Genomic DNA, 14,975 nt, shown 5'->3' on the forward strand with positions numbered 1-14,975 from the left:
GGCTGATGATGGCACGGGAGCCGCTTGTGCGCACCATTAGCCAGCCAACACAGACTGGTCCTTTTAGAATAATGCAAAACGTGTTTGAAAAATATAAAGACTGTTTTTTTTGCAGTTTTATAACTCTCGAATTGAGGCAGTTATTAAATTTTATTTTCTGCTGCAATTTAATCTTTAATCTAAAGGATATGATGTATATTTTTTCTCGTGGCTGCTCAACTAACAATAGCAGCAAACGAACACCGTACCTGTAATATCAAAGGCCAAACCTAGGCATAGACCGTGCATAATACACAATACCTAGCCAGGCAATAATGGCCGCATCACATTCTATTGTAATGATACATCGTTCGCGTCGTGTGATGTGTCAGTCACCGTGCTGTCGCATTTGGAAACTAAACTTGTCCCGTATCAGATAACTATTTGGACATCTGCATTATGATTAGCATGTTGTTAGTGTCAATCAGTGCTTTCGTATCGATGCTCGATGGCAAAAAAATGTATACGTAGGTGCCGGCAACAAACTCGGATTCAAGGTTAACAGTAACCATATCTATGTTCTGATCATAAAAAAAAGTTCTGATATAATTAACGAGAAATTCATATCGAGATGTCTCAGAAATTAAAAGAGCACCCACACAATGATCCCGAAACGTGACTGTGCAGCAATTCGGGAGGACAATCTAAGACATGATCTAGATTGTAACAACACTACAGCAGCCGACAGACGTGTGTCCAAAAACAACTACAAAGAAATCGATTTCATGCAGTTGAATAAAAAATTAAAAGAAAAAAATGCATTCATACAAACTGACATAGCAAAACTTACGAATCATCCCCTGGCCTGGCCATCCACCTACGTCTAGACCAAAGTTTGTATCTAATCAGACTTGTTTCTGTTGAAAAAACTTTATAATAAGCATTTGATGAGCAAATACGCAATCCCCGTGGTGTATTACTTAGAAATGTTTTTATAGCCAACCATTATAACTATTACTTTGCAAATACTAACTCTAATGTATCTGAGCGTCTTAAATAATTACTGGCGTGCAGCAATCGTGCGGTTCAACCTAATTGATTTCACATTAATTTTTATTACTAAATAATAGCGACGAGTGGATTACAAATCGAAACTTCACTTTATATGATTTTTTATTTATATTGGGTACTTCCGTGACCAAGTTCAATTTAAACTTATCGTTTAAGAAATATCGTCTTTCTTAGTTTTAAGGATGGACAAATCGATTAGTTTTCGCGTGGAGTGATAAAATTAATAGCATTTCTATTTTTTGTTCGACATGTAATAAAAAATAAGCATCGAAAGCCGGGCCTCAGCTACTTTTTGCATTGCTGCAAAAATACGTCACGACGTGTGCCTAAGCTTTGTGTGTTGATAATTTTTATCACGGACTTGTCTCAGGACATTTTGATGACGGAAAAAAGCTGTCTTGATACAATCGGATCGACGAACTCTAGTATCACACGCATCATTGAAATGCGCAAGCGCAAAATCTGTAAATTGCAAAGTGTCTAGACTTTTATCTATCTGTTCAAGGACTGGGTAACAAAAAGTATTTGAGATGTAGCCGTGAGGATTCGATTCGTCGCGCCTGAGACTGAATCATGTAACTTACATGTCAATATTGTTTAGACATTATTGCAATTGCCATTGGAGTAGGCGCTCATTATAATTACTTTTATGCCTGATGAGTCAGTATAAACAATAGCCGTCTTACCACAAAAACTTTTTAACGTCAGTTTAAGACTTGTCTAAAAAAATGTCAAATTATGACGTTGACATATGGTTCATTTTGGAGCCACATTTTTTTTAGACAAGTGTAAAACAGTGGTTAAAGTTTTTGTAGTAAGGCCACAAATCTTTTGACTTAGTTTAGCAAGAGTACCATATTTTACTAATGTATTTATACATAGTATTATTACACCTCTTATAAACCTAAATTGCGGCGGATAATGATAAAGTGGTTAGCGTGCGTCATTTGCAAAAACACTATCCTGTCAATCCCACATTATATGAAATACATTAACCTGCACAATAATGTTAAAATAACGTTGATTTTAGAAGAGCTTTTGGTCGTTTCAAAACACTCAAACTTTTATTGTGAAAACATTGCAGTAAAATAAAATGTTATTTATCATCACGATTAGAAGCAAGAACGCTTAGCTTTTCTGAAGTCGTGACTTCACGACAGGTTTAACAGTGGGCTTGAACATAATGACGAATATCATCTCCATTTTTATGAACTGGTGGATGCATCTGTGTGGGTTTATCGTTATGGAATATAAAAATAATTAATTACACATATTCCCAGATCTAAAGACAATCTAGACAGCAATGCTCACATAAAACTAATCAATTTAGGATTGGCATAGAAACAATCGATTGCCATTTTTATGGCTAAAATGTTTATTGTCTATCGTGGAAATGTATCCACCTGGGAACATGTGATGGTGGAATTAGGCGCAATAAAATTACAGACCGAAACGCAATAACGACACACTTAGATATAGACTAGAGGCTTCGGCACATTTTTGCTAAACGTAGGAATCCTAAATCGCGTGTTACGAAGCGATTCGAAAATGGCGTGTTATAGACCGCTGTGAAATTTCTAGCACCAACGAAAAATTACTTCTCAGGGAACGTGTAACAAGGCGTGCAATTTTTTTAATGTAGGTAATTCTGAATAGTAAGAGATCTCTAAATCAACTTGGGAAACGTGCAGACAGCTTGATACACGACGACGTTTTTCCTCCAGGCTCAGCTATTTTAACTAACTTCAATATACCTATAGGAAAAAACCATTGCAGAATTTCGCACATTTTTTTGTCATGACAATCAAAATTGCAAATAAGCATTAGCTAAGACAGACAAGCTTGAATTTTTAATCAGCTTACTTGTTATTCGCCGTCATTTCCAAATTCAACATGTGCAGAGCGACAAAAATTTATATGGGGACGCATTAAGAATTGAATCAAAATAACAATGCATTTTTTTACGTACGAAATTTGTATTCAGTGCATAATGCAAGGATAATACAGTGGGTGGGTACTACCAGACAGATTTAGAATTTCATGCAATGTTTTAATGTGTTTTTTCTGTGATCTATGGCCAACATGGACAATTATTTTCTTTGACTGAGTGAGCGATTAAGCTATTTCGATTTTGAGTACGTGTGGATTTTGAAGATCGCCGCACTTCACGAACAAGATGTACGTATGCACATTACCTGTCAAAGTGGCATGCTGAATATTAAACTTTGTTCAGTAAAATTCAAATAAAAAGTCGCTGATTATTTTGTCACAGTGACTAATATTACAAATATTTGTATTCATTGCTTGGTAATGTTTGACGAATGAGCTGTTGACAGCGGGGTTGCGGCTCGACACCCGGGTCGTGCATGACCTGATCACCTGACCATCATCACTCCACATGAACTGACAAGCCACTAATGCATGAGAATAAAAACTGTTTACACGATCGCGTTTTTTTTCTCTTGGATTAAGATAGCTTAATAGAAATTGTTTATTTAACATAATATACGAGCTTGTTTTTTAATGTTAGCTGGGTTTTTTGTGTCATTTGAAGACTGCACAGAATATTTTGATATCATAAAGCAAAGACTGGTTGCTTTAAATTAAGTTAATTATTACAGGATGTAAGTAGATATGGGGTTTATTATGAGCATAGGATGGGCGCATAACATGGTCAGGCCAACATTAGTAACTAAACCTATAATTTAGATTTTCGTGAAAATGTTTGCAACCATAAAAATAAGTTTGTATAAAGCAGATGTTATAATAATTTTATAAATAAATAAAAAACAAATGGCACATGGAATATTATGCAATGCTTGTCTACATAACACGGCATGATTTTTTCCGATATGTACAAAAAACCTCTCGGTAAGTTCAGCGGTAATCTGACATTAAGAACACATTAATTTTCTTTTTATGCCTCATTTATCTTAATGACACTAAAAACTAAATCGGTCTTCAAGCACCATTCTAAAAATTTGGCTGTAAAACTTCAAAATTATTATTTTAGGTCATTGTCACTGAGTGATGTCAGACAGACAGACAGACCAATGATTGGACAAAATCAAAAATAGTTGCACACACAAAAAAAAACAATGGCATTGTATCGCTAATGTAATGGCCGGAAAAAACGATGCAGAAGGATAAATATTTAAAAAAGTCACTAAATAACATTTGCATGGTAGAAAAGAGAATAAAAAATGTGCAAAAAGTTGGGTGCTGTGCTGATTAGCATATCCTCGTTGTCACTCATACGTTAAACGTTCATTCCGTGATAATTGACACACAAAGCGTTTAGACTGCGCACTTTAACTTGCTCCGGCAACATTTAGCTGTACACTTTCGCCTATCTGTTACTAAGCTGAACTACTGAAAAAAATGTGCAAAAAATAAAAATCTATTGCATTTATCAGCAACCTGTCCATCCGTCATCTTGTTTTGTTAGGCAATAGCAAAAAATCCTAACACTCGGCCAAGTATTTTATTTTTAATAAAAAAGCATTATCCATTTTAGAAGTTCTAAAACAGCATGAAAGAATTCTTAGATGTGTAGATGTATAATAAAACTAATTAATACTGCCGGTTGCAAAAAATTCGACACCACTTGTCGAGTCAAAGATTAAAGTGCAGTAGTTTTTGCACATTGTTGAAATAACAAACATTGGTGTGGCATGGTGATGTAAAATTATGATTATCATGTAACAGTGGATGAGTATTGTAAGTACACGTGACAGATACTTTACAAGAATGGCGTGGCATTCGATACGGGCGTCTTGTTACAAACGGACCGCCTCGATTCAGCGATTTTTGTCGCTTTGTTGGTGCATCGGATATTGTATAACGGTTGCTATAATATATGACAAGTGTTGATTGAAAGTTAATCGTATTGTTCGATTCATTTAAAAAATGTTACTATGATTAAATAGAAATGTTCTAAGTTTTACATAACAATTCCAAATTGCATGCAAGATCGCCATTATCTTTTGGCCCGTGTTTAAAGACGTCACGTCTATATTGAGAAGTAATTGCTTTAGAATACAGCTAATATCATAATAATTGACCCTCATAAACACTACATGACAAGCAAATAATTTCTAAACGTTTTATAACTTATTTCTTTAAAAAACCTTTAGTCATAATTTGGACACATTGTATTCAAGTGTCTGACACTCGGGGTTTTCAAGAGTCCGTCATCACGCGTCAATCAATCTTCGATCGATCAATAGTTACGAAATGATATAAGTGTACAAATTAATTCAAGTGTCGCGATCCCAAAAGTGATTTGTATAAGAGCGCAATTTGTATGTCTTTTCTTAGAAATTATTGAGACTTGGCTGAGAGCGGATAATCTCACTCAAATACATTCAAATCAAGTTACGTAGCATAAGTTAATTATTTTAGGATATATGTATTAACTGGAAACCAGCCATTAATTGCCTAGATGTTATAGACTACATCCTTAAATCTAGGCAATTGAGTAGTATCATTAATATGAACAAGGAACTCTTGACAAACGTGCTGGCCATTGGAAGCTTCAATCATAAAAACGATCCATTTAATAGTCGTAGAGGATAAGCTTGGGAAAGAGTTCTCTGGGAAATCAATATGCAAATGTCCAGTGATCCATGGATATTGTACCAAATCGTAAGATGGGGACCACATGTGCCCCATGAGGTTCAACTCCCGTAATCAAACCCCAAAATCTCTTTAACGTTAATCGCAAATCGCAACACATTAAACTGTGGTCACTAATGTGCTTGTATCTTATTGATATTATATAGAATCGAGCAAATATCGATAAAAAACCAATATAAATACGTTTCCATAAGTATCGATTCGTACATATTCGTAACATAACACGAATTCCGTTTGGGCGGCGATGGGATGCGATTCGACGTCACTTAGCCATGCAATAAAAATCGATGTCCGCCAACTTTTAATAAGTTTTATATTTAAAATGGGTACTTACGGCCGAAGATACTGTCACAACAGTGTTTGGGCCACATTAGATGGGTACTTTACGCGACATTATGCTCCGATATTGGCAAATTCAATTTGGTCCAGCCAGGGGTTAAATGTTGGGGTCAGAACAATTAGGTTTATTTTGTTAGTGCAATAATACTGGATGGGAAGAGGTATTTCAAGTTGTGCAAGCTTTACAAATACATACATATTCGATGCCTTTCAGAGAAAACATGAAGCAAGTAATGTTAAGTCTCTTTTCATTTTTTTAACAGCAACTATTGGAACCCCTTTAAGAAGATTTATTTAAAAAATACATTAAAATCGGAACTAAATAATGCCCATAAAAAGTGCAATAAACACAAAATGAAATTAAGAACTCACATTTTATTGAGTAATAAACCAAATGCATTTTGACAATTCGCCAATCGCCGTCTAAATAACTCATCGAATCACGAAATGTTCAAAATGTTCAAATACATCACTGTGACGCGTCCATAAATATTGTCAGGGCATAAAAGGCTCAATTCAGGCATACAGGCTTTTAAAATATTTCTTTTTTAACACAATAATCAAGCTAATTTTATAAAGAGAAAAGTTTTTACTCATTTTTTACACGAGCGCACAATCTCGACCCCGCAATGCGCAAGTATTGTTCATGTCTTGCTGGTTACAGTACTTAAGCTTTTTAGTCATGGATTAACTTCTGCCTGGGAAATATCTAGATGGTAGCCAGACAAACAAAGGATTACCAAAAACTGGGCAAAAAAGCAAATTACCAATTACGCTAAAATTTTTGCAAAAACGCGTTCTATCGAATAAAGATTTCTGATGCCATTAGACACAGGCGGAACATGCAGACAAATCGCAATGCGATTCATTTTACACACTGGGAGAACATATACTATGCATATTTTTTATACTGTAACGCATTTGATGTGAAACCCGGGTTTACTGCACGAGAATTTTATTGTTATTAGATTTTTATGAAGGTAATGACAAGAGTTAAACGAAACGATTTAACTGATTTGGGATGACATAAAATCACATTTTGAGATTTAATTATCCTTAAACCTGAAACACTTACGATAGTATTTTGGGCTTGAAAAACACATCTAAGATAGAAAGAAATAAGTAACCATATATTAATCTATCCATAATTTTGGTATGCAAAATCAAACAATACAAATCCTAAACATTGTTTTCCAGCAAATACTTAGATAACTGTAAAGCATGAATGTAATTAAAAACCTGAGACGTGACCGCTACGCATTCATTTCTAAAACAGTAGCGAGAGAAATTAATTCATGACCTATTTCCCACAAATGTGTTGCGCAAAAGACCATCAGAGAATTTCGTTCCCAGATTCGGGGCGAAAATAAATTGCATCTAAAAACTTTAGAAATTATCGTGACAGTGCATTTCTCTGCCCAGAGACCGTTTTTTTACGTTACGCATTAAATAAACTCACGGTTCGACGGACAATTGTACCAATCACTAATTTGATGCCGAAGCTTGAAGACGCCATGACTTAGAAGAATCGAACTTTAGAAGCTTATAGAACAATTGAAAATCAATGATGAACCTACATAAGCAAATCATGACTAATGTTACTGGAACCTCATAGAATACACGAAATTACTGAATTAAGATGTAAAAACAAAGATTTAATACAGTACAATAACCTGCGGTTTGGCTACGATCCAAATCTCTTGTCAGCCATTTATTAGAAACAATAGAATACCAACAAAGATTGATGGTACCACGGAGGGTCTTATTTCAAAATGGCATGTTTTCTATGTAAAGAAAATGGGCATTTTACAAAGTCAAATGTAAACAGCTGTTAGGCAAATTCCTTGTGCTAGAACGGGCCTACGAGCCTAGAATGTACTACAATCAGCATTAATATACGTCAACACACTGTATTTGGCACAAGGCTAGCGTTCGTACTACCATAGATAGATTTTATGTCTTACTTGTTTCCGACTGTTATCTCTATATCGTTATCGCGTTTAAAACAAACGCATTAGCATTTTAACTTAGAAAGATTGTCCTTAAATGTTTCCTAAAAGTAATGTGAGATAAATCATTTGAATAGGGTTGTGTCACGAGTCCTGGAATGGGTGACCCAATACTTAAGAATTCGAAATTGTATTGGCGTTTGGGCAGCTTGGTGGAAATTCAAAATACCTAGAAGACGAATCTGACATAATTATCTGAACTTCTTCTACAGCAAAAGTCACCAAAACCGACAATCTTAAATTACAGAACAGTTGCTATATCAAAATATCGCTCAGCCAAAAGAAAAAGGTACTCACCACAGCATTATGACTTTGCGCATTAAATCTGTAGACAGGCAGATATGCTGGCGAGGACTTTGGGGTCTGTGCGGTGCCCAAGCTGGCCTTGTTGCCCTCCGCGCAGGAGGCTGAAGGTCCTCGGACCTCCTCTATCTGGGCACCGAGGAGTTCGTTCTGAAGGAGACAGTTGTACGCGTGTTGGTCTCGAGCACCCGTGCCGTTGTCCCCGCCGCCATCGCCTCGCGCTTTCTTTGTGGGCTGGTTTTCTGTTCCTCTGTGTATCGCTGGAAATGGAAGAAGTTTGGTGTTAAATAGCAAATCTGATAATTATTTATGTATTATTTCTAATTAAATCATACGCTTCAAAAGAGCTCAGGATTATTTTCAATGTTTCCTTATAATTTACGTATAATTGGCTTTTATAGGTAAAGAAATGTTATGTTATCAACATGTACTAAACAAAAAACACAGTAGTCTACTTGAGCTATACAGTCTTTAGACTCTTCTGCATAAGATTCCTAAGCAAATAGACTATCCATTTCGTTTCAGTCTATTTGTTACGAACACATTGTACTAACACATATAAATGAATTTGAATTTCCATAATATTAAATAGGATGGCACTCTTCAAACTAATACTAACTCAAAACAAAGTCATGTCAGGTCCAAATGAGGTAATGTTTTATAGCAATAGGTGATAAGTTCTTATCTAAGTCCTAAAATAAACTAATTTATAGGTGAGGTTATAAGGAAAAATCATCACAATGACGGTAATTGTTTGTCAATAACAGCAAGGACTGCATTTACTCATTTACATTTGGCTGATCATAAAATGCAATAGGTACTCTAATTGCTGACAATAGCATGCTTGTAAAAATAATTTGCGCGACAGTTTACCATCATGCTATTAACTATTCGCAAATAATCTGGTTTCAAAACTAGCCAATAAAATATAGATTTCCCCACATGTCAATAGACAAGTTTATTTGATAGAATCTGATAATTTTTATTCACACGTGTTCGGTATCGAAAAGTTTAGAGATCGCATCAACAGCCCAGTAAATCATAGCTTGGTGCAACAGCCCCTAAATGTCCAAATCATTTAAATAAAACAAGTAATACATTTATTTTTAATTCTAGGTATAATTTGTCAACATAAATGACCAGACACGGGTCATCTTAATTTCGAGCCACAAAAACGTCGAAATATCTAGTTAGAAAAGATTAAAACTTTAATATTCAGATCTATAAAAATAATAACTAAAGCAGGTGAATATATTATGAGCGTCGGTTCGCCGTGTGTGAGTCGGTATCCTGTCTGGCCGAAGCCATATGCGCCTGCGCACGTGCCACGTGATTCACGACCATAAAAAACCTCTTCTAGCAAATATAATTGACAATATTTCTAAAACACAGCATATCTCGCAAATTAATTATAGCTCCGAACATTTTCTGATTAATTATTCAGTAACCGAAAAAGCTTGTTTTTGCTGCTTGTAAAGTTTTAAAATAATACTAATTTAGTCACGTCTAGTGTCAGAAAAATGTGAGCTTTGAACTCTAGATGCGAATATTAAGGAAAGCGGATACAGAAAGCTCTTTTTAATTAAAAAAAAAAATGGGATAAATGAAACTTAACATAAATCAATCAACGACCTTACTTCTTATCCCGTCAATATCAATCAAGCGTTCATATAAATAAAAGCGGCGAAGTTATAAATCTTTATTTATAAAATGAAACATGGGGTATTAAACGAAATACTTTTTTGTACAGCGATTAGAAGAGTGCTAATGACTGAAGCACCTTTAATTATACTATCAGAAACACATGGCGGATGTTTGATGGACAGTTTTGCGACAACCCGGGGGATATCGCCGAAAATAAAATTTGCACCCAGTACGGACAACCACTTGGAATATTTTGTTAATGATGATTCACATAACACAAATACAATGCACTTGACAACAGTGATTCATAGTGCTCCTTAGAAACACTTAATAGCCACAATTTAACGCCTGGATATATCGAACCAGTTTTAGAAATACATGATTGTTAATGTTTTTACATAAAAACTGCATAATATTAACATAAATTCTTGTATTAGCATGTAATATTTTGAAATTTTACATCGAAAGAAAATTAAATAAAATATACTACAGTTTTAACGTTTTATTGACATTCAGAATTAATAAAATCGATTTTGATATAGATTGCAATTATATTATTAGTACATTCACGATACGACATTAAGACACATATTACGATTTTTACCTACTGAATTTAAATTATCGATTTATATTCAACATAATAGTCGAGGGGCATTGACGTCCAAAGAACATTTGCGAAGCGTGGTCGATGCACTTCCCAAATAACAAACGCACATCGGAAGCACGTCTCCAAATTGCATTTGAATCGTAACGTAATGAATAAAAACATCAATTGTTCCCATGTAGCTGCTCACGCGCGGGTTCACTCACACCTCTTCCTTCCTGGGGCACCTCCATACAAGGTGGGAGACGTTATACATGCAACTATATTTGGTTACCTACGTGACAGACCATTGGCGCACACATAATTAATTCGGAACATCGCCAAATTTGTCAACATCCGTCCAGGACGCGAATCCGTGCTGAATTATTAAAGGTATAGAGTCTATTTTGCTGAGGTGAGAATAGAACTACCTACGTGGTGTCTGCCCACATCCAATTGCCCTGGACACGGAGTACGGCCACAAATTGGCCCCAATTTCTGGTCGTAACCAAGACTCAATAGAATTGTTCTAGTAAATATTATCTGTAAGTAAATTGCTGGGAATTCTGTGTTTAGTACACAAGATAAAGTGATAAGTTATAGCACTGGTAAATGAACCAATGGACGGACTGGCGATAACGATAGAGTTTGCTTGTTTGAAGAATTTTCAATACAGCAAAAAGCTAATAGAAGAAAACGGTGGTGCCTCACCCAGATAGTGGTTATCCATATTCATTGAAAGTGTGTCATACACTCCAGAATGTGTGTTATCGGGACCCGGTAGCAGGTTGAAAAATCCTGATACAAAATAGTCGTGCAATGTTCACTTATCTAGGTATGCGACGATGGGTTTCGACGCGCAACACTTGAGTCAGATTTATAAGAATCAATGCAGTAGGTTACATAAACAAAATATTCTTGCCTATAATAAAAAAAAAACTAGCTCACAAACGTTCAGTTTTACGTAGACCTAGAAGCAGTAGCATATTCTGAGTCAAAATTTTAATTCACGATTGAATACTGGTCTTCTAAATCGAACTTTCCAACTTAGTAACACACTAAAGATCTCCGATTACTTAAATCTCCACGTGACCACATCAACATCTTAATCGTACGTGTAGCATAAGAGGTGAGCAGCTCATTATGTTCAAAGCCAGCCTAAACCTATTTGGTTAACAAATGATTGAAATTCGTTCCAGCTCTCTGTACGACCCGTAACTAAATAGTAATTACGTCACAAGTGTTAGTAAGTTGTAGTTAGCGGCAGGTGCAGTAACAGAAGTCGATAACATGCCCTAGATTTCACGATAACCGATAGCATACGGGTACACCTACGTGCCTAGTCAGATCGTGAAGGACGCAAATACGAAAGTAGAAATGAACATTGAAATGGAAAAAGAAAAGAACTTTATACTCCTACACATGGATATGATATGGACGAAGTTAATATCAATTACATTCACCTTTAGCTACTGTTCAAATATTTGATCAGTGAATACTTTATTCGACACACAACCTGTTTGCATTGTGACAGGTTTCAGATTAGAAATACTGGTGCTCTAAATTTTAATTCCTCGACATAATGGCACGCGCCGCAAAATATGTTAACATCATTAAGTAAATCAACTTTTTCATAAATAAAAAAGTTGCGAACGTTTGACAAAAAAACTTAAAACCAAGCTAGAAGTGAAGGAAAAAACCACGTGGCACGTTTTCTATGAATAGTGTTAAAGTGTTTACGTCATTACGAGAACATTACTTAACGAGTAACACCGACAGTCATACCTGTAGAAATGCACAAATATATGGTATATAGTTTACAGTTTACTCATTCACGACCTACTATTGCCGTACTATAAACGTTTCTAGTGGAACAAATCATAACTAGCGCAATATCCTAATTCAAAGAATGCGATTGTTTTGCAAATGCAATCGGCTGCAGCTTGAGAACCCCGCTATATGTGCTGGGAGAATTCTAGACCCGTAGCGTATATAAGCAAGTACTTGGCTCTAGTACCTAGTAAAGTCAGGTCAATAACGGGATCCAACGCAGCGAGCGCATCGTAAGCAGTTCTAATGCATCTGCGTCCGCGCCGCTGCGCTTTCACAACCAGATACAGACAAGTTCCTTAACCTTAGAAACTTTATCAGCTATTAGGGCCACAAACAACGCAGTTCTATTGAAAACTTATCGTACAGTAGCGGTGTTGTACTTTCATAATGCACCGGTTATCGACTCTTTCTTCTTTATCGGGTGACCCGGCCAACAATTGTTTTACTATACTATGCCAGCCGCATAAAATGCACATTGAAATGAAAGCTTTCTGAGAAGGTAATTCACATGACATCATTACAACAACATATATCAATAGCTAAGTAAATGACAGCAGGATCTGGAATTGACTATTTGACGGATGCTTACAATTAGCATGTATCAACTTTGACTTATAGGTATTTGGTTAACAATTTCGCGGTTACATTGGCATTTAATTTACATTTTAAATGGTGTGTAATTTTACCTCAACAAATGACTTCATAGAACAAGAATATATCTGAAGTTTCCTTGAAATAAACACAAGTCGCGACTTGTGCACAGAAACGATGTCAGCGTCCATTCTCTCGCAGGTACGTCCGTGAAGCCGAGTTGATCTGCGCACGGCAGTAGCACCTGACGCAACGCGGAACGGTGGAAAACGGAAAATTAGTTGTGAACCCAAATGCGGTGCGTTGAACTGGACGCAATTGTCTGCCACAACCAATGAAATGACTCAGATATTGTAGGAGCACCCACCCACGTGTACTCTTTCAAATTGTATGTGGGATACAATATATTAATAAATAGGATCCTGCATTCGTAATGCATTAAGCTAACCATAAATTATAGAGGCAATCATTCCTAGATATTTATTTAGTCCAAGGAAATCGTGCACACGATGCAAATAATGACTTTAAATACAAATGAATTGATAATCATGGCATTTGATATTCAGTAAAATAAAGATTCGTGAGTGCATTGAACCAAAAACGTGGTTCATTACTTAACACATGGATGGGGTCGTGAGCGATTCTGCTTTTTGCATGCAAAACATTTTTTGCTAAATTTTTACCTAATACGAATAGAATATGTTGACGTTTTTGCCGAGCATTTCATTACTAACAGCGATTATAATGATCTCAAAAAATCAATATTTTTAGCAACCAAAGCTAGCAAAAAACTATACGACCGCATTGGCAGGTATTAAATTCATATACATCTTGGTATAATCTAGACATGATCGAGCTCAAACATGTCAGAGATCATCAGACTTTGGCTGCGGATGATGATGTCAGACGAACAAATCTCGAAGACGTCAATTGATCACCAAGCATTGTATGCCATCGGCCTAAATTCAACACTTTGACAACTGATTTATGCTCCAACTCAGGTGTCAAGTCTGGAGACAATACAAAAAACTGTAGCAATTACATACATAGAAACAACAATGCATGCTAATGTCTAGGACATTAATCATCCTGTTTTAAGCTTTAAATAATGCCAAGTGACAATGTTAGAAAATAGATGGACACCGAGAGGATCTATTATGATCGTCTAGGTTCGTACGTGTGTGGAATCTCGCAATAATAATTCAACATCGACGAATAAAAAGAATAAAAAACCTACCGCTGACAATATTTGTACAAAGAATCATTTGTTATTAGTTGCCATGTGTCATTAGAAACTACGGCCGATTATCCAGTCATCACACCTGAAATGTTACCTACTTATAAGAGCTTCTGTTCAATAGGTTTTTTGTGGCACGCTGATATTTCTCGGCACAATGTTAGTACGAGTGGTAGCAGGCACCTCAATGAGGCCATAACTATTGGCATAAGTGAACTAACAATGTAACAGGCAGTGTTTACTTTCGTAACTGCTCGCAGTCAGGGGAATAGCGCGGGATTTAGAATGTCGTCAGGAACAGAACCTTCATTTGAGTACCGCTAAGCAAAACACCGTGCATATTCAAGCACTATTTCAGAATTATGGTCTTTGTTGGTGAATTATAGTCTCGTGTTGGTGAATTATGGTCTTGTGTTACAATGTACTGTAACAGAAGTGCGCTGTAATACGCTTCAGTGCTTTCCCCTAGCGACAGCGTCACTTCGTTTCTCCAACCTACTTTCAAATTGAACTACCATCCAAGCAATAGCTAGCTATAGAAAACTTCCAACGAACAGTTACTCGGCACGGACGAGCAGACTTTGAAACCACTCAAATAACCAAGTAATGTAAAGACTAAAACAAGTAGGTATAAAATAATAACTCTATCCGCCAGGTCTAGTCTGTTGCTAGCCGATTATTTTATTGTATGAAATCATATAATATGAGCAATTATCATGCACAGATTAAGAATACATTACGAGAAGAA

General features: G+C 36.0%; 1 protein-coding gene across 1 annotated transcript in view; it reads right to left on the reverse strand.

Annotated features, from left to right (window-relative positions):
- Positions 1-14,975, reverse strand: part of LOC124639181 (fizzy-related protein homolog) — a 42,390-nt gene that overhangs the window by 16,858 nt on the left and 10,557 nt on the right. The window contains exon 2 of the mRNA XM_047176430.1: positions 8,334-8,599. Within this exon, the coding sequence (XP_047032386.1) occupies positions 8,334-8,599 (266 nt within the window). The remainder of the gene's footprint in view (positions 1-8,333; positions 8,600-14,975) is intronic.

Source organism: Helicoverpa zea, chromosome 2 (assembly GCF_022581195.2).
Source record: "Helicoverpa zea isolate HzStark_Cry1AcR chromosome 2, ilHelZeax1.1, whole genome shotgun sequence".
In the NCBI taxonomy this organism is placed as follows: domain Eukaryota; kingdom Metazoa; phylum Arthropoda; class Insecta; order Lepidoptera; family Noctuidae; genus Helicoverpa; species Helicoverpa zea.